The sequence below is a fragment of the Sus scrofa genome, chromosome 8 (assembly GCF_054392235.1).
Source record: "Sus scrofa isolate SSC_HxYL_T2T_F1_AM1 chromosome 8, Sscrofa_HxYL_maternal_Yorkshire_Landrace_v2.0, whole genome shotgun sequence".
In the NCBI taxonomy this organism is placed as follows: Eukaryota; Metazoa; Chordata; class Mammalia; order Artiodactyla; family Suidae; genus Sus; species Sus scrofa.
Window position 1 is genome coordinate 126796496 of NC_139390.1, and position 25075 is coordinate 126821570.

A 25075-nucleotide genomic window follows, 5' to 3' on the forward strand; every position below is an offset into this window, starting at 1 on the left:
AGTTTATATCATGTTCATTGTTGGAAAACAGTAATCTTGAAATACAAATTTCTTGAAACTGATCTGGATTCAATGCATTTCCAATCAAATCCTTGCAGACATTTCTTTTGAAATGAATAAGCTGATTTTAAATTCATAAGAAGACACAAAGGAACTATAAAGCCAAAATAAGTTTGGTAGAGAAGAACAAATTTAAAAGACTCATACTACTTGATTTCAAGACTTGTGATATTGGTAAAAAGACAGACACACCAATTAACAGAATACAGTAAATACCAAAAATAAAGTGTCAAATATACAATTGATTTTTTTCATAAAGATGCAAAGGTAATTCAATTGAGAAAGTTTTTCAACAAATGGTGCTAGAACAATTGGACATCTACATGCAAAAAAAAAAAAGAATTTCAACCCACAGTTTATACCATACACAAAAAATAGCCTACACAAATGTAAAACTATAAAGTTTCTAGAAGAAAACATGAGAAAAATATTTGTGATCTTGTGTTATGCAGGAGTTATTTAGATATGACACCAAAAACATGACCCATAAAAATACTGACATATTGGACATTATCATACATAATTTAAAACTTTTCCTCAAGATACACTAAGAGAATAAAAACACAAACCATAGACTGGTAGAAAATATTTGCAAAACATTAATCTGATAAAGGACTTGTGTCTGGAAATCATAAAGAACTCTCAAGGCTCAAATAAGAACTGTCAAGTTCTCAATAATAGTAGAACACATTCAAGCTTCAAATAATCCAATGTAAATATATGGACAAAAGATTTCATATATGTTTCATCAAAGATGATATGCAGATGGCAAATAAGCTCATGAAAAGATGTTGAACAAAATGAGTTATGGAGGAAATAAAAATTAACATCACAATGAGACACTATTACATTCCTATTAGAAGGACTAAAATAAAAAAAAAAAAAAAAAAAAAAGGGCAAGGACCGTATCAAGTTCTGGCAAAGATATGGCACATGTGGAACACTCATACTTTGCTGGGGGAATGCAAAGTGGAACCACCATTTTGGGAAACACTCTGGCAACTTCTTGTAAAATTAAACAAACACAATATGACTCAGCCATTCCATATCCAGGAGAAATGATTGCGTATGTTTACACACAAATCTGTAAGCAAATATATATACTGGGTTTACTCATAATCATCAAAAACTGGAAAAAATCCAATCCTTCAACTGGCAAATGGATAGACAAAGTATGGTAAATCCGTAAGTATGGTAAATCCATGCAACGGAATAGTACTCAGAAATATAAAAAGAATACTGATACAACTTGGATGAATCTCAAATGCATTATGCTTAATGAAAGAAACGAGACTCAAAAGTCTACAGAAGGTGGAGTTCCTGTCGTGGTGCAGAAGAAATGAATCCAACTAGGAACCATGAGGTTGCCGGTTCGATCCCTGGCCTCTCTCAGTGGGTTAAGGATCAGGCATGGCACTGCTGTGAGCTGTGGTATATAGGTCATAGCATAGGCCAGCGACCACAGCTCCAATTAGACCCCAAGCCTGGGAACCTCCATATGCCTCAGGTATGGCCCTAAAAAGACAAAAGACAAAAAAAATCTAAAGAATGTGTGATCCCATTTGTATAACATGTTTGCCTAGGGCTGGGGCAAGAGGTTGATTACAAATATGTACAAGGTAATATTTTGTGGTGATGGAACTACTGTTTATACTGATTGTGGTGGTAATGGAGGTTACATGACTGTGAGAGTTGTTTAAAATTCATAGAACTCTACACTAAAAAGAGTGGATTTTAACATATTTAAAGTATACTTCAATAAACCTCATCCCCTAAATTAGTAGATACAATTTACTGAGTAAATTTTTTGTTTGTCTTTTTAAAAGACATATGGGGAGTTCCCATCGTGGCACGACAGAAATGAATCCAACTAGGAACCATGAGTTTATGGGTTCAATCCCTGGCCTCGCTCAGTGGGTTAAGGATCTGGCATTGCCATGAGCTGTGGTGTAAGTCGCAGAGGCAGCTCAGATGCTGTGTTGCCTGTAGCTCCGAATGGACCCCTAGCCTGGGAATCTCTATATGCTGTGGGTGCAGCCTTAAAAAGCAAAATAAAAATTTTAAAAGTAAATTAAAAAATAATAATAAGTTAAAAAATAAAATAAAATAAAATAATATACATATGGAAGTTCCAGGATAGGAGTTGAATCTACAGCTGCTGGCCTATACCACAACCACAGCAATGCCAGATCCGAGCCCTGTCTGCAACCTACACCACAGCTCACGACAATACCAGATCCTTAACGCACTGAGCAAGGCCAGGGATCAAACCTACATCCTCATGGATACTAACTAGTCGGGGTTCGTTACCACTGAGCCACGACGGGACCTCCCTTAAAAGCGTTCCTTAAAAGTACACTTTTAAGAATTTTCAAACCTCATTATGTACAAAGAGGCTCCTCTGCTTCTTTAAGATGAAGTGATAAAGATTTAGACTAGTGTTATCCTTTATTCTTTAAAGTGAGCTGTGACTGCAAGCCACATACAGCATTTTAAATATTCTAGTAGCCCTGTTTTCAAAAAAATTCTAAAAAGAAGTTGGCAAAATTGATTTTAGTAGTATATTTTATTTAACCCAATAACTTAAAATCATACCATTTCAACATGTAACCAATATGATAATTACTAATGAGATATTTTGCATTCTTTATATTCTATTAAACTTCTGAAATCTGGTGTGTATTTCATACATCTCCCTTTGGTTGGACGAGTCACATTTTGAAGTGCTCAGTAGTGACATGTGTGAAGTGGCTATCAAAGTAAACAGAACACACCTAGAACCTTCTCAAAGCTGCACTTAAACCCATGCTCTCTTCCGCACTCAATAGTAACATTACTGATTACTGACTTGCATTTAACTGAATGTTTTACCGTGATCTATAATGGAGTTATGACTATGAAATGGTTAAAAGAGGGAAATGTTATTTAATTATTTGAAAAGTGAAATTAAGTAACAGGTTATTTTTAAGTTTATGTTTAAAAAGATGTTTTTCTCTTCTCCAATGCAGATCCTCTCAACAGAAATCAGAGGGCCTTTGGCTTCAATAAACACAGCTACGGCCTCACGTAACAAAAAAATACGATTGGTTATTAAGTATGAACAGAGTTGCAGAAAAATAATAGTAATCCTTTTGTTCCAATCAGTGAAGGTATAATGATCACTGTAGATATAGTCTCAATGCATTCCCCAAAACTGAGAATCAGGAAAAACATGATATACTTCTAGCTTTTCCTGGTAATTATAATTAACACTTTCCATTTACAGTTTTTCCTTTTTCAAAATTAGGATAATATCTTTTTTACCTTGAATGAGAAAAATTATGACTGCTAGCCAATAGGTTTCCAGAACATGATAAAACTATACAAAAAGGCATGCTAAATGCTTAAAATAGTTATGAAATGAATGAATAAATGTTGAAGAGACTATGAGGAAACACCATACTTTATTGAGGGTACCCAAAACTGTACGACTCCCTTTAATGGATAACTGATCAAAATCTTTCAAATTATATTTTGCACATTTGTCCTTGGCTTTACAAGTTCCCTCCTCTGAGAATTTTATAGTTATAATATCCCATGTTCAAAGTGACTTATGAATAAGATTATTCATTACAGGATTGCATGTAACTATAAAAATCTATAAATAATCAAGATGTCCTTCTGTTGTATACAGGTGAAGTGAAGATCTCTAAGGCAGAACACTACGAGGTAAGCGAGAGAGAATAACTATGAATTCATACAGAAAGAACTCTAAGCTATATTGTCAGTGAAAAAAAGAGACATGGAGAACATAAATATAATATTTCCCTTTAGGATAACAAAGAGCATATAGGTTATTATGTGCTTGTATTTCCATAAATAAATTCTAGAAGAATACATAAAAACTAATAAAATTGCTTACCTCCCAGAAAAGGGTACAAGGAATGGTATGAATAAGACTCAAAAATAGGAAATTAATTTTTCATTTTGTATTTTTGTATTTTTTTCTTTTTCTTTGTTTTTTTTTTTTGTTTTTTGTTTTTTTGTTTTTGTTTTTTTGCTTTTTAGGGCCATACCCACAGCATATGGAGGTTCCCAGGCTAGGGGCCCAATCAGAGCTGTAGCTGCTGGCCTATGCCACAGCCATAGCAATCCCAGAACCATGCTAGGTCTGCAACCTACACCACAGCTCACGGCAACAGCGGATCCTGAACCCACTGAGTGAAGCCAGGGACCAAACTTACGTCCTCATGGATGCCAATCAGATTCATTTCTGTTGAGCCACAACAGGAACTCCTCATTTTGTAATTTTTAAATTGACTATTTGTAAATTCAGTCAATTCTACTTTACTAATGTTATTATTTAATTTCACTTTGAATTTTCTGGACCTGCTTCAGTAATACTTTCCCTGGGCTACTTAAGAGTTAAATAAGTTGTAAGGATCAGTATTTTAAAACTAATTTTTACAATTAAACTTGCTAGATTTCACCTACATAATTTCTTACAAGGGTCATATCTTTATAATGAGTATTTATAAATAGCAACCTGATTTAGAAAATACAAAAATATTCCTTTTCTCCCCCAGTGCTTTAGCAGTGGGTCTTTTTTATACATATATTAAGGTACAGTTGATTTACAATGTTTCTTCAATTTCTGTTGTACAACAAAGTGACCCAATCATACACAGTTCCCTGTGCTGTAGAGTAGGGCCCTGTTGCCTTTCCATCCCAAATATAAGAGTTTGCACCCCAAAACCCAATATAGTTTTGGAAATCCTAGCCATGGCAATCAGAGAAGAAAAAGAAATAAAAGGAATACAAATGGGAAGAGAAGAAGTAAAACTATACTGTTTGCAGATGACATGACACTATACCTAGAAAACCTGAAAGACAGAATGAGAAAACTGTTAAAACTCATCAAGGAATCTGACAAAGTTTCAGGCTACACAATTAATACACAGAAATAAATAGCATTTCTATATATTAACAATGAATGATCATAAAGAGAAAGAAATTGGAGAAACCATCCTATTTACCATCACATCAAAAAGAATAAAACACCTAGGAATACAGAGTTCCCATCATGGCTCAGCAGTAATGAACCCAACTAGTAACCATGAGGATGCAGGTTTGATCCCTGGCCTTGCTCAGTGGGTTAAGGATCCAGCATTGCCATGAGCTGTGATGTAGGTCACAGATGTGGCTTGGATCCCACATTGCTGTGGCTGTGGCATAGGCCGGCAGCTGCAGCTCCAATTAGACCTCTAGCCTGAGAACTTCTATATGCCACGGCTGCAGCCCTAAAAAGGAAAAAAAAGAAAAGAAAGAAAGAAAGGAAAGAAAAGAAAGAAAGAAAGGAAGGAAGGAAGGAAGGAAGGAAGGAAGGAAGGGACACCTAGGAATAACCTAGGAATAAACCTATCTAAAGAGACAAAAGATCTATACTCTGAAAACTGTAAGACACTGATGAAAGAAATCAAAGACAACACAAATAGATGGAAAGATATACCATGCTCTTGGATTAGAAGAATCAATAATGTCAAAATGACTATACTACCCAAGGCAATCTACAGATTCAATGCAATCCCTATCAAATTACCAAGGACATTCCTCACAGAACTAGAACAGAATATTTTAAAATTTGTATGGAAACACAAGAGACTCTGAATAGCCAAAACAATATTGAAAAAGAAAAATTAAAATGGAGAAAAAGAAGCTTTCTGACTTCAAATAATACAACAAAGCTACAGGTATCAAAACAATATGGTACAGGCACAAAAACAGAAATACAGATCAATGGAACAGGATAGAAAGCCCAGAAATAAACCCAAGCATCTATGGTCAACTAACCTATGACAAAGGAGGCCAGAATATACAGTCAAAGAAAATAGTCTCTCCAATAAATGGTGCTGGGAAAACTGGAAAGCTAGACATAAAAGAATGAAAATAGAACAACTAACACCATACATAAAAATAAACTCAAAATGGATCAAAGACCTAAATATAAGGCCAGATACTATCAAACTCCTAGAGGAAAACATAGGCAGAACACTCTCTGACATAAATCACAGCAACATCTTGTTTGATCCACCTCCTAGAATAATGACAATAAAGACACAAATAAACCAGTGGGACCTAATTAAACTCAAAAGATTTTGCACAGACAAGGAAACCATTTAAAAAAAACAATCCACAGAATGGGAGAAAATCTTTGCAAATGACACAACAGACTAGGACCTAATATGCAAAATATACAAACTCATAAAACTCAACAACACAAAAACAAACAACCCAACTGAAAAATATTCCTGATTTAAGGAGTTTTGCACTAGAAATGGAACTTTTATATTGGATATAAACACGAAAATTAAAGTTTCTGAGAAAGCTGCTTTAAGATGTGTAAATTGAGTAAAACAAAAAAATTAATTTTTTTTTTTTGGCCTTTTTTTTAGGGCTGCACCTGCAGCCTATGGAGGTTCCCAGGCTAGGGGTTGAATCCAAGCTGAAGGAGCTGGCCTACACCACAACACCAGCCTACACCACGATGAGGATCCAGGCTGTGTCTGTGACCCACACCACAGCTCACAGCAATGTCAGATCCTTAGCCCACTAAGCAAGGCTAGGGAGCAAACCTGCGTCTTCATGGATACTAGTCAGATTTGTTTCTATTGAGCCATGATGGGAACTCCAAAATTGGTATTTTTAGAAGTGTAACTATAGCTACATTGATAATATTATTACATTGATAATATATTAAGTAACATCAATCAGTGCACATTGTCATTCTTCCCCCCCATCCCACCCACCATACCCATCCTCCCATTCCATAGACCCACTGCTCATGTCAAGGATTTTAAATCCTGTGTAGTGTTGAGGCTCCAAGAGTTGGGTGAGGATAGAGAAAGCTTTAGTCATTGTTTACCCACAGGTTAAAACCAAGATGTCCATCTGCCATGGCCTCAGCATCCCATCAGATGGGACCATTTCCTGCTGCTTTGTGTGGTCCTCAGGGCACAGTTGGAATCTTTTCCATATATGGATACTCTGTCCAGTTCCTCTCTAGCACCTTGCTATATCCTAGACACCACCAGAAACCCAGGCTCTACTGCTCTGAACTCCATAGATAACTTTCCTCCTCCAGCCTGGGTGAATCTCTTTTTAGTTTCTCAGTACTTCCAGGTGATTCTGCTGACTCATCCTGTCCTAAAGTCAGAGACCAAGTCAGTAGGAAAGTTATATGCAGCTCAGCAGGTTATAAATCCAACTAGTATCCATGAGAATGAGAGCTTGATCCCTGGCCTCACTTAGTGGGTTAAGGATCTGGTGTTGCAGGTTGAAGATGTGGCTTGGATCCTGTGTTGCTGTGGCTGTGGTGTAGGCTGGCAGCTGCAGCTCTGATTTGACCCTTAGCCTGGGAACTTCCATATGCCTTGGGTGCCACCCTAAAAAAGCTATAAATGAGGCCAGTCTCTTATTTGTCTGGCTAGTGAACTCTCTGTTATCCATTATGTGCAAAGTAAAATCTACTACCACTCTAGAAACCCCAACACAGCACTTGACAAAGTATTTTCAGCAGTACAATGTGCAAACTCAGATAAGCCATGTGTGTTTAGAAAGGTCACCTTTGACTGAGCTTTTCATACATACAAGTTGTCGGTAACTTAACATATATTGTTTCATTGGATCTTCACATTATAGATGAGGAAGTTGAGATTCAACATATTTTAAGTTAATTTCACAGTGCCTACTCCTGACAGAGCCAGAATTTGAAGTCTGGTCTGAGTCACAGCCTTTAATCAAATCATTAAGGTATGCTGCTCTCCTCTGCTCTGCTCCACACACAGAGGTGAGCCCTGCCCTACCTTTATCATATGGGCTTCTAAATCTACTACCAAGTTAATCATGTATTGCTATAAATAATTTGCTAAGTACCATTTATTGTTCAAGTCGATATTTTACATCAAGAATGTCACACAACTTCAGCGTGCTTACAGCGTGCTTTTATTGACATCTCCTGAAAGGCTGCTTCAGTAATTTATGATTTAGAGCCTCTATTACTATATATCATTTATTAAAATAGTTCTAAATCACAGGACAATATTTCAAAAAGCTATGTCAATGTTTTAAAGTATATTTTATGATTTGAATATAGCAGAAAAGATGAATACTTGCATAGCTGCATTTACCCTCTCCAGTAACTTTGAAGTAATAAGACATATATCTTTCTCCCTTCCTCTCAAATTTGTTGTTTCCAAATACAACGGCTCCACAGGACAATCATTTTCAATACATTTTACAAATGTAAGTCCATTCCTTACATTACATAATTGGCTTCCATTTCATCAAGGTTAAAAATGATTTACAGTTTGATACATCTCAAGTTTATTAAACAGGATTTTCTTTTTTTTATAATAGTCTTCTCAGAAAGCTGGACTATTTTCACATGGCTGTGTATGGTTTTATGAGCCAGGCCCAAGGCCAGGATGGCTGAGAGAAGCTGTGGAGAATCCATAAACACTTGCCTCGCTGGGAATCCACCTTTCCTCAAGACTAGGTCTTGCCTATAGTAGAAACTCAATAAATATTTTTTTCTTAATTGGCCCAGTAAAAGTTTTATAAATGCTTAGATGGTCTTATTGTTTTGTTTATTCTAATTAAAATCAGGGCTTCCCAGGAGTTCCTGCTGTGGCACAGTGGGTTAAAGAACTGGTGCTCCTGGGCCCAGGGCAGTGGGTTAAGGATCTGGCGTTGCCGCAGTTGTGGTATAGGTTGCAGCTGCAGCTCAGATTCAGTCCCTGGCCTGGGAACTTCCATATGCCACCAGTGCAGCCAAATAAATAAATAAATAATGAAATAAAATCAGAGCTTCTCAAAGTTTAATTGTATACAACATGAATCACCTATGGATCGATCTTTTTAAAGAGCAGGTTCTGTTTTAGGTGGTTTGAGGACTGGGGTTCTGCATTTGTTACAATCTCCTAAGTGATGTTCATGCTACTGGCCCATGAAACACTGAGTAGTAAACACTGTCAATCCTCCTTCAGAACATCAGTGCTTAAATCATTGTTCAGCCACAGCACCCTGTATCCCCTCTAATACAGCACACTGGCTGTTATCTTGTATTTACACGTCTACACTTCTTTCTAAACTACAACCTCTCGGGGTACAGGGACTGTGTTGCATTCTCGGTGCCTAGCAGATAATTATTATTCAATAAATACTTCTGAATGTCAACCAACCAATGAATCAATATGAACCAAAGATAAACTTTTCTACACACCTTGAACACATGTTACATTCCCCAAGCTACCTTTTCATAAAAATATCACCAGGGCATGGGGATTTTCAAAATCAGAGCAAAATTCATAATTACAATCATGGTTGATATTTATGAAGTACACTGTTTATTAATTCATTTAATCCCCACAAAAGCCCTTCATAAGATAAAGTTATTACAATTCCTATTTAAAAGGCAGAAATGGAGTCACAGAAATGTTAAGGACCCTAGTGAAGTTTATACAGCTACTTTGTGTCATCACTAAGATATGCACCTAGGCACTCAGGCTCCACAGTGGACACACATCTAACTACTAAACCTTAAAGATTAAAAAATGGAATCTCAGACTTCCCTAGTAGCCTAGGGGTTAAGGATTAGGCATTGTCACCGCTATGGCTCAGGTCTGATCCCTGGCCCAGGAACTCCTGCATGCTGTGGGCACGGCCAAACAAAATGAATTAAAAACATTTTTTAAATGGAATCTCTCTGTGACTTTGTCAAGCTTTTTAACCTTAATATGTTTATATCAGCAGAATGGGGATTAGACCCTTTCTAAAACGTACTCTGCAGAATTCCCCCATCTAGTCCACTCTTGGGCACTCTCATATTTACTTTCCTACCTGTCCAACCCCAGTTTATGTCATAAAGCAATGTGTAATTTTTCTGGGACACAAATATGACTAACAAACGCTGTTCAAAGCTCGTCCACCAGTATAGGACACTGGGCTGGCACAGGGAGGGGGAACAATGAAGGACCAGTACCTACATGAAAACATATCTTTATTTTCCTCTTATCTTCATGCACACATAAGAACTTCAGAGAAATGCTATGTCATTACATATTCTTAAATTTGAGGTTTGCAAAGGTTTTAAGATATATTCCTAGAAATATGTCAAGGACCTACTCCATGTTCTTAAATGACATTCCCTTAAATGTGCACCTGAATTATTATAAACCTTTACATAATTAAGGAAAAGCATAGACTGTGTGTATTTAAACAGATGTGCTTTCTTTGTTTAAAAGGACAAAATACACAGCATTGTTTACAAAGAGAAAAAATCATACAACTATTTTAAGAGATAAGTCACTATGGTAACCATTTCTCTGCTTGAATTTAGAGAGGCACTGCCTTCTGCTACTGGAAGATTCTCTCAGCTTTTAGCGGCAGCAGATATTACGTATTATTTTATATTGGACCTTTTTTTGGTCTTCTACTAAGTCTCCACATTACTTAATGGAAACTCCTTTAACCTTCAGTAGAATAACTAATGATTAAATGGAAATTTTATTGGGTAGAACCTCCTTAAAGACAAATAAAAACAGTGATGGAATATCTCATCCAGAATGTTAACAGAGGGTCATATCTGAACACAACTGCGTGGTTCTACAGTCAATGATTTCAAATGTCTATAAATTTCATCTTTTTCCAGAAAACCATTTTCTAGATTAATAACTTTTCACCCACGTTATTTTCTAACATATCATTGGGAGATTTCCTTCCTGCTCTCTGACACAGTTATGCATGTATTCTAATTTAAAAAAAAAAAAAAGGCTTTTCTAATCAGTGGCAAACATTTTCCAGATTTCCTGCAAACAGAGAAGACCCATAATTTTTGTTCTACTCTAGCAATACTTCTCTAACTCCATTTAGTCTCCCATGTTTACTGCACTGAACCAGAAAACTACAATTTCAGAACAGTAACAGCAAAAACAATAACTATCACTCATTAAGTATTTGTTATGTACCAAGCCTAGTTCTAGGACCTCACATATTTGGTTTACAAATTTAGCACAACCAAGGAAAGTCAGAGACAGTATGTACTCAAAGACCTCAGATTTGTTTATAAGAAAAAAGAGAATATTTAACATTGATTACAAGGATTTTTCTTTTAATCCTCATAACAACCCTAGGAGCTTGCCAAGGGACCTTGGATATTGTACAGATCAACTTCCATTGCCTGTAAATCCTCCCTGAATCCACTTTACAGAATAATAAGCACAGTCATTTTTCCTCTGGTATCATAGTTTATGAAATGAAATAAGCAATGCATTGAATGGAACCACATTAATAAGAGCTCAAGAACAATGGCTGCTACTGGATAAAGACAGAAAACTGGCTGGCAAAACATGTAATAAATATTCAACACTCCAAATCATGAATGCACAAGATACCAGTATTTCCTATATTAATACATTAAAACATCACATTGTCTTTTGATTTTTGCAACATCCCTGGTGTTCTGAATTTTCACTTTATGTAAGCCATGACATTATAAATACTACACTTACATATGATGGATCGTGTTTAAGTTCAGATGAACACACGGTTGCCATTTGTTAATGTTATTTCATCTTTTTTGGAGGAAGGTAGATGAATAAATCATAGTAATAAAAAGCAAGCATGTTTAAGTTAAAGCCCTTGCTTATGATTTTGGTAGTTCGTTATAATACACTGGTGTATCAAAGGGAGTCAAATTATTCAATCCATTAGATTTTCTCTTCATATATAACAATTATTTCCAGTAAATACTCTTACAAACTATTTTTACAATATTAGAAAGCATAATATTAGAAATTTTACAATTTTACATTATTAGAAATGATAAAACAGCAATGAAACATACTTCATCACTGCACCTGATAAACAGCTGAGGTACACCAATGCAATAAACTTTCAGTTGTAAAAAATTAACTGTATCCACAACATTAAAACCTCTAATAGACTAAGTATATCGTCTTGTGACAAGACTATTATGGCACCTAGCTTTTACTAATCCTGTGTTTCCTTTTGAAAAATCAGCTCTGCTATTTAACAGTGCAAAGATGCAAACCAGTAATAGAAAGGGTTTTTTTGGTTTTTTTTTTACCCTTTTAAGTAGACTGAAAAAGGACAATCTCCACTAATTATTCCAGGTACATGTTCTTTATCGGTCATTCCTTATGCCCTATAATTCCGGAAAGCAAGGCCCATTCGGCCAAGAAGAACGATATTATTCAAAGCCTTTTGTACACAGGCAAATTATTTTCTGCAGTAAATTCCTAAAGGGCTTTGCAAAATTTCAGTGACTCAGGTGAGCCAAGAGCAACTGCAACTTTCTAGAAGGTCCAATAATCTTTCTGGCCCTTTGGGACTATTTAGTTTCTGAGTTATGCCTAAATACCCTAAGGAAAATGACATGGGTAACTGCTTTACTTCACTGGTAGAGGTTCAGACCACTCATTTTATTAATGCTAATAACTGTCCCTGGAAGCAGGTAGGGGCAGCCCCATTAGCACAGCCAGATAAGGAGGCTGTGACCTGGCCCCGCCCCCACATTGTCAGGCAGCTGCCATCCCTGACCTGACCATCCGTGAGTCCTGTATACGCTCACCTCAGAAACTACTTTTTAATTGGCTTAAATGACCTTATTTTCTCCCCTTTTCTCTTCTTGAGATAGAAGTGGAAATCTGCTATTAAAGACCAGCCTATCAGCATCTCTCTCTTTGGCTCCCTGACCTTCAGGCAGTGCAGCTGCCTGAGTGGAGTTAAAAATGGACTGTCAAGCTGGTTTTGATTTCTGTTGCTCTGCCTCCCAGGGTTCGCCTACTGATCTGTTTATCACACCTTCCTCATCCCTTCTGTGGTTGTTTTTTCATACTAAGAGTTTTTAGCCTGGACAGCTCAAGGCCCTAGCCTACAGATCCTTGTACACCTAATCCTAAAGGATTGGGAGCCAACACTAGAAACAATCTTCCCTCCAGGCATCCCCTCCTTCCCTCTCCTGACTCACTGCCGTTTTTGGGAAAGTTCCCTCTGACCAGACCATCTCTGACTGGCACACCAAAGCGAGCTGGCACAGGGTGGCTTAGGAACTGTGGAAGAAAACATGCTTGGCTTCTTGCTAACAGGTTGTGTGAGCGTTTTGACACTGCACCACTCCTCTGCCCCTCTGTGCGCTCAAATTCAGAAAGGTGCATCAAGCTTCACAGGGATAATCTTAGCAGGATTTAAACCACCGTATCTTCACTGCCCCAAGCCCCCATCAAGCCCACCCAAGCCCAAATTCCTCCCCCCAAGGGAGCTGGCCAGGAACTTCTGCCTCTGGGAATGACGACTGCTCCCAGCTATCGGGTGGGTGGTGGAAGCAGCTAAAATCCCACTAATGGTTTTGTTTAGTTTCTTGGCAAACTCCCCTTTATTCAAGCTGCCGGCGCTCTGGAGCCAGGTCTAATTAGAAGAGTACCAGGCTCACCTTCTCGCAGAGAAAACGCATTAGTCATAGATGAAACAGTACGAAGGGTGCCAGGGGTGCCCCGAAGACCCTTGCTGAAAGGCTGGAGAGCCTTGGGTGAGGAAAAGGCAAGCTGGAGCTGACCTCGGGAGGGAGAGGAGGGGATAGAAACCCTTGGACGAGTTAAGGAGTAGAGACGACTGGGGTAGAGGCCAGAAATAAGCGCGTAAAGGATGCTCATTCAACGTCGAAACAGATATAATCAAAGTGCTCAGTATGACAAAGCAAAGCCTCAAGTCACGCTAACAGACAAAGGCTGAAAGCTTCCCCGCTGCCCGGGACACAACCTCAACAAGGGTATCAGCGGTGCTGAGTGTATGCTTGCACGCTGGCAGAGGGGTCACGCCAAAGAATCCAGGTTGGCCGCAGAGGAAAGAAGCCAGTTTTCGGCGAATCTTGAACCCGGAACTGCACTCACGGTGACCCGTGGCCCACCCAGGAAACAGCAGGTGTTAACCCCACCGCAAATTTATCCTTAACTCTTGGAGGCTAACTTCGGGCGGCTGGAAATGCGTGAGTTGAAAAGCAACCCGACCCCGAAGGGGCGGGGCGCGGGACCCGGGAGGGGCGGTGCAGGTGGGCGGGCCGGGCTGGGCCTATAAAGTGCTCGCTGCCCCAGCAGCGATGCTGCTCAGTGGAGCTGGTGCCGGGTGGGCTGGGGGAGAGCAGGGTGCTGATTGCTGCTCGGGTCTGCAGGTCACTGAGCCCCCTCCCTTGGGGGCTCCTGAGAACGTTGCCTGCCTCTGTTTACCCACAGCTTCGCCAGCGAGAGCACCGGCCCGGGTGAACTCCCAGCAGGTGAGGCGGGCGGCTGCTGGGTCGAGGGTGGGGGGAGGCAGGGAGTGGGGCTCCGCTGCCGGGCAGAGCTCCGCGGGGCAAGTCGGCTCCAAGTTTTACTAACTTTGAATTCGTTGCAGGTTGTGGCTGTAGTTGGCGTCTCCGTTCCTGGGTTTTTGTGAACCTGAGCTGCAGAGGCCGGTGCCTCCCCTTTGGAAAATGAATGCCTCGGATTGTTCACGACGGGGACGCTGGGCAATTTAGGAGCCTCTGCACGTCTTGCTTGCTTTTGCAAATCTGTCCTTCTTGTCTCCTTTTTCTAGCGCCCCAGAAAGCCAGTGCTGCCCCGCGAGGGAAACAGAGCCGTTGACCATGGTTGCAACTGGCAGTTTGAGCAGTAAGAACCCAGACAGCATTTCAGAGTTGCTAGACCGTAGCTTCCACCCGGGCAGCCTACTCAATGGTGAGCTTCCTAACCGCCTCTCTTTCCTCCAAAGGTCTCAGCCGCTGGATAGATGGGATTGGCGGGCAGTGCAATGTGGACTGCTTCCTTGAATGTGGGAAGTGCCACAGAATCCGTCTGAAAGAGACTCTCTTCCAAACTTTTAGCTTTGTCTGCCCATGATAGTGAGAAAAAAAGAATAAAAAATAAAATAAAACACCACAGGCTGCATCAGTCTAGTCTGCAGCTAATAGGCTCTTTGGGATTAAAAGTTATAAGTCCCTACCCTACATGGTTGTGAAGTTATGGTGGATAATAAGTGTACAATTATATGTGTTTTAACAACTGTATTCACCGCGTAGCCACTACCATAACCCTCTGCCTCCAAAGGCCCATGTACCCATTTGCCATCAATTCCCCACTCTGCCTTTCCCCTATCCCCAGGGATACCTGGATCTGCTTTTTTGTCACTCTAGATTACTTCTACCTCTAGAGTTTCATATAAATGGATCTCATAATATGTGCTCTTTTGTTTCTGGTTTCTTTCCCACAGCTTAATGATTTTGAGATCCATTCCATGCTGTTGCGTCTATCAGCATATGTTCCTTTTTATTGCTGAGTAGTATTCTGTTGACCTCATTTTTAATGCCAAAAGGGAACTTTAAAACAGCAGTGATGCTAGACAGACTGTCATCTGCAATTTTAAAACAGCAGATTCTAAATAAACACACCATTCTGCCACCTCAGAGCTGTGGGCATAGACCAAGTGCTTGAGATCTTTGGGCCTTCCTCATTTAGAAGGCAAAGTGGTTGATGATCTACTAGTATACAGGACAGAGTTCTGAAATTCTCTATCTTTAACAGAGGTAAAACATGGAGCCTTAGAATTTAAAGTGCGTTTGTTTCATTCAGTTATTTAAAACACCCAATGATGTAAGTGTATACGTGATGTGGAGTGAGGAAAACACAGTAGCCAATGAAGGTGCAGTAGGCTTAGGGCGGGGAGCCCACAGGGCATGTGTCTGTGCCCTGCTCAGCTGACTGTGTGTGGTGTGGCATTCTGCCAAGTGGTAGGATTAATTTGGAAGGTAGGTGACCGAATGCAGAGCTATCTCTTTTCCTTTGAGCAAATCTAATTTTGTTTTCCTAGGACTATTTTGTTTTGCTTGGCTACAAAAAACCACCCAGCCAGTTATAAATATCCTTGCGGACCTCAGAGGTCTTTCTCTTTGGACAATTTTTAATCAAAGAGATTGAAGCTAAAGTTGAGCTCTACAGGCCATTCCAGTAAAGACTTCTAAAGAAAAATACAAATTTAACTGATGCTTAATATAGCTCAAGTTCATTTTCAGTTTATCACTAAAGAACGATAGCAAAAATTCTGTATTTTACAATAATAAGTGCATGGATTCTTCGAGTTAGAAGGTAGTAATCCTCGGTCAAGAAAAATTAACATTTTTATTCTGCAACAAGTGCAAAGGTTCAGTAAAACAAAATTAGAGAACCCCCATAAGCAAGTCAGGGAGCAAGAAAGGAGAGAAAATCACTAGTATTCTGAGGTAACCATAAATAGATTTGTGCTGTGTAGTTGTTAAGATTGTGTGTGTGCGCACATACAAATTTATTTTAAAATCGTTATAGCCTATCTACTCTATCAAGACCTTTATTCCAGAGGTGAGCTTGTAGTCCAGGGTCAGATGACTTGCTCTATTACCCAGCTGGTTACCAGCAAAGCGAGAGCAGCTGACTTCCGAACAAATATTCAAAACAAGTCGATGTGACAGACAGAAATAACCGGTGGTGCTGTATCTTGGTGGGTTTTCCCTGCTTCCGGATTTTTTTTTTTAAGCTTAAATTTTCCATTTTCGACAGATTTTGATTACTGGGATTACGTTGTCCCTGAACCCAACCTCAACGAGGTCGTATTTGAGGAGACGACTTGCCAGAGTTTAGTTCAAATGCTGGAGAAGTGTCTGTCCAAATCTAAGCACACCAAACTCGGTTGCTCTAAAGTCCTTGTTCCAGAGAAACTGACCCAGAGGATCGCTCAAGACGTCCTGCGGCTTTCCTCCACGGAGCCCTGTGGCCTGCGTGGCTGCGTCATACACGTGAACTTGGAAGTTGAAAATGTATGTAAAAAGCTGGATAGGATTGTGTGTGATCCTAGCGTGGTGCCCACCTTCGAGCTTACGCTTGTGTTTAAGCAGGAGACCTGCTCGTGGACGAGCTTCAGGGATTTTTTCTTTAGTAGAGGTCGCTTCTCCTCTGGCCTCGGGCGAACTCTGATCCTGAGTTCAGGATTCCGACTGGTTAAGAAAAAGCTTTACTCGTTGATTGGAACAACAGTCATTGAAGAGTGCTAAAAGGGAAGTCCTTCTAAGGGAGCTTTTTAATGATTGGGTAATAAAACTTTGCAGCCGCTCAGCTGAAGTTGTAGTTCGCCCTGCCTGCTCTTGGCAAGAAACCCCAAATTGAGTTCACCTTCCTTGTGTTTCATATTCCCAGCCACCCCAACTGAAGAGCTTATTTGGGGGGCTTCTGAAAAATGAGGCCTTCACTGTCTGCATTTATCAAATTTTTACAAAGTGGAATGGAATAAGGAAGGAAAAGAAACAATCCGCTTGGTTTTTGACTGAAAGTTTTCCAGGTAGTCTTGCTAATAGACTGTATAAACCCACTTTGCCTAGTTGGATTTTCATATGGCCTTTTTTTCTTTTTCCTGCAAGTTTTCAGAGTGATCCTTTCAATCACAGAATCTTAACTGAATGATGCTTAACCCATCAGAACTTCCACAAGCCTATAGCACCAATGTCCTGCCCCTGCTCAAATCTGAAGAATGCTCATACAGGAAGGGAGAATTATGTGGGTGAGCTTAATGAAAATTCATCCCATGCAAAAGTGAATTAGAAATATCACAGCAAGAACAGAATTCTGTTTCTTGCATCCTCTCCACTCTTTTTTAACAAAAAGGTGGCAAACTCTTGAGCAACCAATTAGATAACCACGGTATTGCTTTAAATAACCTTACAGTACAGTATAAACTCAGCTTTTCTAGTTCATAAGTATTGAATTTTATCTTTAAATTAGAAAGGGGGAAAAAGCTTGTTTTTTTTGCACGTAGTTGATTACTCTTCTGTTGAGTGAGTGGTGAATGTATACAAGGATGGGCTGAGTTCGATTTCTTTCTCATTCACTTGATATTCTAGCTTCTTTTCACAATTACATATGCTTAATCTCAGATGAACCATCTCACCATGTCAGTGTTACTTCATCCTTGGCCTCTCCTGGGAACTGAAGGATCTCTCCTTAACCTGAATCTTCAAAGGAGATAGCTGCACACTACCACTTTTCGTTTTTAAGTGGGCCTCTTTACAAAGTCTCCTCTGGCTGCAGATGTCTGGTTTATAGTACAGACTAACTAGAAAATGAAACTCATGACTAGATAACCAATGCCCACACTCAGCTTTCTTCATCCCTGAATACCTGTCCCTAGGGAACAATAAAGGCCTAATTTTTTTCTTATTCCAACTAACTAGATCTTTACCCTTTTTATGAAATGAGAGAACAGAGCCTTCACGTTACCCTGTTGATTTGGCAAGGGCTTCACCTCCTTGCTGTAGGTCAGCAAGGAGCTTATTCAGGTCTCCTGCCCAAGCTGTTAGCATTACTTTACATGAGGCCAAGGTTGTAGGGACCATGGCTTTATCCTGGTGTAATTCAAAAGCAGGTATGATCCTATTCCTGGCCCCACAAATGACCTAAAATTCTACTATTCAAATCAGAAAGTGTTCTAATGAATTAAACTCTTCAAATGCTTGGAAAGATACCCAAAGCTAATCTTATAGGACTGGGCCAGGATAAGTCAAGCTTGTTTTTGCGTGTCTGTTATTGTCTAGGGCTCTGAAGGTCACTGTGATTCTGTGGCGAGGTGTCTCTGGCATGGATATAGAACTGTCGTCCTTTTCCCACTAACAGTTGTCTTTGACTCTCTTGTCTTTTATTCTCACAAAATAGTAATGGCTTATAGAGACTCTTAAATTAATATTCCTGTTAAAGGAAATTAAAGTTTGTCTATTTTTGACAATAAAGCATCATATATTTTTAATTCTCTTGTTCTCTTTGTCTTTTCTGAGTTTATGCAATGATTTCCCTAAAATATATTTGGCAACATTTGAAGGAAGATGACAGAACAATATTTATCTCCTTTTGACAAAGGCTTTTGCATCCTTCATTATAATATTCCAACTGTACTTACTGCATGTGTTTATGTATCAATAGTCATTTGTTTCATAATTTTTCAAATACAATACTTTTTATAGGAAGACGTTAGTAATTTGAGCTTCTTAGGCAATTGCCTTTTAAAAGAACTCATGTGTAAAGCTGTTTCTATAATTTTCCTAATGACCAAATACAAATACATTGAATCGTAAGATCAGTACACATTTTTATCTTTGCCAGAATATTCTATTAGAGCAACATTTTTTTTTTTTTTTTTTTTTTTTTTTTTGTCTTTCTGCCATTTCTTGGGCCGCTCCCGTGACATATGGAGATTCCCAGGCTAGGGGTCAAATCGGAGCTGTGGCCGCTGGCCTACACCAGAGCCACAGCAATTGGGACCCAAGCCACGCCTGCAACCTACACCACAGCTCACAGCAATGCCAGATCCTTAACCCACTGAGCAAGGCCAGGGATCGAACCTGAAACCTCATGGTTCTTAGTCGGATTCGTTAACCACTAAGCCAAGACAGGAACTCCACAACATATCTTTCTAGTTCCACAATTAGTCATCAATTAGAATTTTTAGTCTTGTCCACTATCTTTTCTTTCCCCCCAGTTTTTGTCATTAGCTCAGATTTTCTCACACTACGTAACCTACATTTAATAAGACTGGCTAAGTTTAGGCACTGTTCTAGATGATTTACATAAACTATCTCATTACTCCTCATAACAGCCCTATAAAATGTGACCACTCCTATCTCCATTTTATGGATAAATAACCAAACACAGAGAGGTTAAGTAACTTTCCCAAAATCACCATGTTATGCAGGAGAGCCAGAGAATAAAAACCAAGATGACGCCAAAAGATGTGCTTATCATGCTGCCTCCAAATGCACGATGCAGCACAGAGACCTTAACCACATCACCAAAAGACTGTAAAAACAATGTCAGGAATATTTGCCCCTAAGTTCAAAAAAAAGAATTCTTAAAGTAGTTTCTTTTCAGGTAGAAAAAAAATGAAGAAAGTATTGACAGTATTCATTATTCATTGGAGGAGGGCTGTGCTTAGAATAAAAAACCTTCCAAATATTTAAAGAGCATGCATTTCAATTCTGGCATTTTCACACCTATCTTTTGCATTGACCTGGTTACTTTCTCATGTACCTTCAAAAAAGGTATGATCTGTTCCCTATCTCAACGGAGAATAAGCTGTTAGCTAAAGTGTGTGATGGCCTCCTGAAAAATCAAATGTCTTTTCTTATTAGTAGAAAGATAGTAATAATTTTATAGTAATGGATTCTATATCCTGAATCTGTTTTGCCAGTGACATAATTTATATCCTCCATGGAGTCAGCTTCAAAATGCACTATTTCCAGTTTTCCCTTTTGTGGAAGGATGGGACCTTTCCCATAGTGGAAGGATACACAAATATAAAAGTCTTAAGTCCATTACACTCATGTCTCAATTGTCTATACTGGTTTAAATAAAGAGATAATAAAAACAAAAAGTCCAAGGCAGCTTGGTGGCAGATGAGGAGGGAGAGATACATGGTGATGGGCTGGGAGGAAGATCATGCAGACAGTCACAACCCCGACTCCTGCCTAGACTCTGCCACTGATTATAGACTCACAACACTCCACTGGGTCCTGTGGCACCTGACACAGACAAGAGATGAGAGGGACTGTGAGGGTCTCCTGGGAAACTCGGGGGCCAGGGTGGAAATGATGCACGTAACTTCTGTCTGCATCCTCCATAGAACTCAGTCACATGAGCCCACTCAATCACAAGAAAGGCTGGAATGAATATGTGGTAGCAAGGGGTGCCCAGGAGGAAATGGACCCGAAGATCTGAAAACACAGTTTCTGCCACACAGGGAGAGACTAGTCTATGAAACAACAGCGAGCCCAGACACAGACCCATACATATGTAAATGAAAGGCGATTTATAGCAGATTTGGCACTTTAGATCAACGAGTAAATAAACGATGGTGTTTTCAGTCACTGGAGCTACAATAATTGTTTATCTACCTAAAAAATGAAATCGGATGCACACACAGCAAGCATGAAAGTCAATTCCAGGTTGATTAAAGACTTAAATGTGAAAGGGAAACTTTTAGATGACAAAGTAATTTTTATGATTCTGAAGTAGTGAAAGATTTCTTAAGACCCAAAGAAACTACTAACACTTTTTGTCCATAACACTATAAAGAGAATAAAAATACAAGCCATGAACTAAAAGTATCTTCCATACAAATAACTGAAAAAGAGTTAGTAGCAGAACAGATGCTGACTCACAGACATTGAAAAACGTATGGTCTCTGGAGGAGACAGTTTGGGGAGTGGGGGGATGTGCTTGGGCTGTGGGATGGAAATCCTGTGAAATTGGATTGTTATGATCATTATACAACTACAGATGTGATAAACTCATTTGAGTAATAAAAAAATATTAAAAAAAGAAAAAGGGTAATCAAAACATGTTAAGAATTATTTCAAAGCAATTAGAAAAACAAACTGCTCAAAAAAAATACATGGGCAAAAGCTTGAATAGGCACTCTACAGAAAAGGAAATCCATACGGTGATAAACATAAGGAAGATGCTCAATCTAATTAGTAACCAGGGAAACTGAAATTAAAAGCACAGCGAGACCCCAATGTATACACATCCATATTGGTTTTTAAAGGTGGGGATTAAAATCTGAAAATTCTAAATCCTGGTGAGGATACAGGAAAAAAAAAATTTTTTCAACATGCTGATATGTGTATCCATGCAGCCTGGACTTATTGTGTAAAGCGGAAGATAAACATATTTTATGAGTTAGCCATTTTATTTTTAGTTAGCAAAACTAGATCACTGTTCTTCAAAAATTTTTGTTTCACATCTAAAAGAATTTTGTCAAAGTACACCCCCTGCCATTTTTTAAATTGCCAGCCCAAATTTTCATGTTAAGTTTAAAAAGTTGCAAATAATATATGTTTCAAAATGTGGTGAATATGATCTTTTTAAATGAAATAATTACATCACCTTGATAAATGTTTCCAAGGGAATGTGAATAGCAATTTAAAACACCAACTATTTAGAAAACACTAAATTAGGGACTTGAACAGAGTAAAAGTTTTCAGTGTTACTTTGTATTTTTCCCTTCATCTTCTTAAAGTCTACTTTTTAAACTGAATTTGAAAATATACTTTAAAATATTTAAATTTTAAATATTCATACAGTTATTTTTTTTAGCCTCAATCCTTTAAGAATTTTATCTTTCGCTATTTAGGAAAAAAGAACAGAAACACTGATGAAACATTAAGAAACATTAAGAAAACACTTTTAAAATAAGTAAATGAAAACATAAAAACCAGCTTTTCTGACAAAAATGACTTGGCCTTCTCTCAATAAAAAGAATATACCTTCATTTAATGTAACAAAAATCTAATGATATGAGACTCAAAATAACACATCTATATATACATTTCATAAAGGATAAGCAAAATATGTTTTGCAAATACAAACAAAATTGGAGGGATCATTAATAATCTCAAGTATGACAGATTTCAAAATAAAAACTAGATTATATAACAAAGTGATTTAACATAAATATATATATTACAATAAAAACAAATTTATGTAAATCCTTATATATAAAACTACAGGTCAATATATTCAAGTCAATCAATGAAGAATATATCAAAACCTTTACTTTGAGCTTCTGTCATCACTAGAAGTCAGTGACAGGTAAGTAGATGAAAATTCATTGAGTACAGTTGTACTTTTTTTTGATTCCACATATAAGCGATATCATATGATATCTGTCTGACTTACTTTACTTGGTATTGATAAACTCTAGGTTCAGCCATTCGTAGCATTAATTTCATTCTACGGCTGAGTAATATTTCATTATATCACATTTTCTTTATCCATTCTTTGCATCCACTCTTTTTATGGCTGAGTAATGTTCCACTGTGTATATTTTTTTAATGATTTTTATTTTTTCCACTATAGCTGGTTTATGGTGTCCTGTAAATTTTCTAATGTATAGCAAAATCACCTAGTCACACATACATGTATACATTTTTTTCTCACATTATCCTCCATCATGCTCCATCATAAGTGACTAGATATAGTTCCCAGTGCTATATAGCAGGATCTCACTGCTTATCCATTCCAAAGGCAATAATTACATCTACTAACCCCAGACTCCCAGTCCATCCCAATCCCTCGCCCTCCCCTCGGCAAGCACAAGTCTGTTCTCCAAGGCCATGAGTTTCTTTCCGTGGAAAGGTTCATTGTGCTATATATTAGTTTCCAGATATAAGTGGTATCAAATGGTATTTGGCTTTGTCTTTCTGACTTCCTTCACTTAGTATGAGAGTCTCTAGTTGCATCCATGATGCTGTAAATGGCATTATTTTGTTCTTTTTTATGGGTAATATTCCATTGTGTATCTATACCACATCTTCTTTATCCAGTCACCTCTCAGTGGATATTTAGGTTGTTTCCATGTCTTGGCTATTGCAAATAGTGCTGCAATGAACACTGAGGCGCATATATCTTTTCAAATTACAGTTTTCTCCAACTGCATGCCCAGGAATGGGCTTGCAGGATCAGACAGTAACTCAATTTTCATTTTTTAAGGAAGCTCCATACTGTTCAGTGGCTGTACCAATTTACATTTCCATCAACAATGTAGGAGGGTTCTTTTTCTCCACAACCTCTCCAATGTTTATTATTCATAGATTTTTTTGACAATGGCCATTCTGATTGGAGTGCCGGAGTGAGGCGATACCTCATTGTATTTTGCGTTTCTCTAATAAATTAGCAATGTTGAACATTTTTTCATATACCTGTTGGCCATCTGGATGTCTTCTTTGGAGAAATGTCTATTTAGATCTTCTGCCCATTTTTCAATTGGGTTATTTATTTGTTCTTGACATTGAGCTGTATGAGCTATCTGTATACTTTAGAAATTAATCCCTTGTTGGTCACATCATTTGCAAATATTTTCTTCTTTTCTATAGGTTGTCTTTTTGTTTTTTTATGGTTTCCTTTTCTGCACAAATGCTTTTAATTTTAATTAGGCCCCATTTGTTTATTTTTGTTTTTATTTCCATTACTCTAAGAGATAGATCCAAAAAGATATTGTTGCAATTAATGTCAAAGAGTGTTCTGCCTATGTTTTCTTCAAGGAGTTTTATAGAATCTGGTCCTAAATTTAAGTCTTTAATCCATTTTGAATTTATTTTTGGGTATGGTGTTGGAGAATGTTCTAATTTCATTCTTTTACATGTAGTTGTTCAGTTTTCCCAGGACTGATTATTGAAGAGACTCTCTTTTCTTCATTTCATATTCTTGGTAAGTCAACTGAATGGACTACAACTTAGTCATCAAAAGTGATCATTATACAATGATCATTCATTGTAACAAGAAAAAAGTTTGTAATAAAAGAGCACAAAAACTGAATAAAATTCCAAGGTAAAAGTGAAAAAAGAGAATCATTTCACTAAGAGATAATATTATTATTTTTGCTTAAGAGTATTTAGATAATTCAAAGACTAAATATTTAGTGTGGTTTTGATTATTGTGTACCACTATTATTTATAAAGTCAAATCAATCAAAAATTAACATTTAAAGCTTTATGGTGACAGGACTTTTTAAAATATACTTTAAATTTATCATCTTGTTTTTAATTATTCCCATTGGTAAGATTTTATTCCCATATTGTTGACATCGAAGGACTAAAGGCCATCTGATTTGCAAAAGAACTTGCTACCTAGATGTAATAGTTTTCTCAGGCTACCAAAACAAATACCACGGACTTGGGTGGCTTAAGCAATAGAAATTTTGAGGCTAGAAGTGTAAGATCAAGGTGTTGGCAGTGCTGCTTTCTTCTGAAGCTTCTTTCCTTGCCTTGTAAATGGCAGCCTTCTCCTTCAGTCTTCCCATCATCTTCCCTCTGTGTTGTCCGTATCGAAATCTCCTCTTCTTTTAAGGACACTCATCATACTGGATTAGGACTCCTGAAGACCTCATTTTAACTTAATCATCTCTCTATTAACTG

At 38.1% G+C, this 25075-nt stretch overlaps 1 protein-coding gene and 1 long non-coding RNA gene across 5 annotated transcripts in view; one reads left to right on the plus strand and one right to left on the minus strand.

Moving 5' to 3' along the window:
- Positions 1-25075, minus strand: part of LOC146401031 (uncharacterized) — a 244697-nt gene that overhangs the window by 194906 nt on the left and 24716 nt on the right. The gene's annotated exons all lie outside the window — the stretch shown is intronic.
- Positions 14215-18912, plus strand: DDIT4L (DNA damage inducible transcript 4 like). Of its 2 annotated transcripts, none has more exons than XM_013979006.3 (3): positions 14215-14386; positions 14506-14828; positions 16680-18912. In XM_013979006.3, the coding sequence occupies exons 2-3, from the start codon at positions 14738-14740 to the stop codon at positions 17168-17170; spliced, it is 582 nt and encodes a 193-aa protein (XP_013834460.1). In that variant the 5' UTR covers positions 14215-14386; positions 14506-14737; the 3' UTR covers positions 17171-18912. The 2 variants fall into 2 exon arrangements, with proteins under 2 accessions (XP_013834460.1, XP_013834459.1); XM_013979005.3 differs by having other exon boundaries at positions 14689-14828.

What these genes read in the sequence shown, in the direction of transcription:
- DDIT4L (XM_013979006.3), top strand. Translation starts at nt 14,738, where the DNA reads ATGGTTGCAACTGGCAGTTTGAGCAGTAAGAACCCAGACAGCATTTCA. An exon ending in CCCGGGCAGCCTACTCAATG is followed by an intron (nt 14,829 to 16,679) that starts GTGAGCTTCCTA and finishes CATTTTCGACAG; the next exon opens with ATTTTGATTACTGGGATTAC.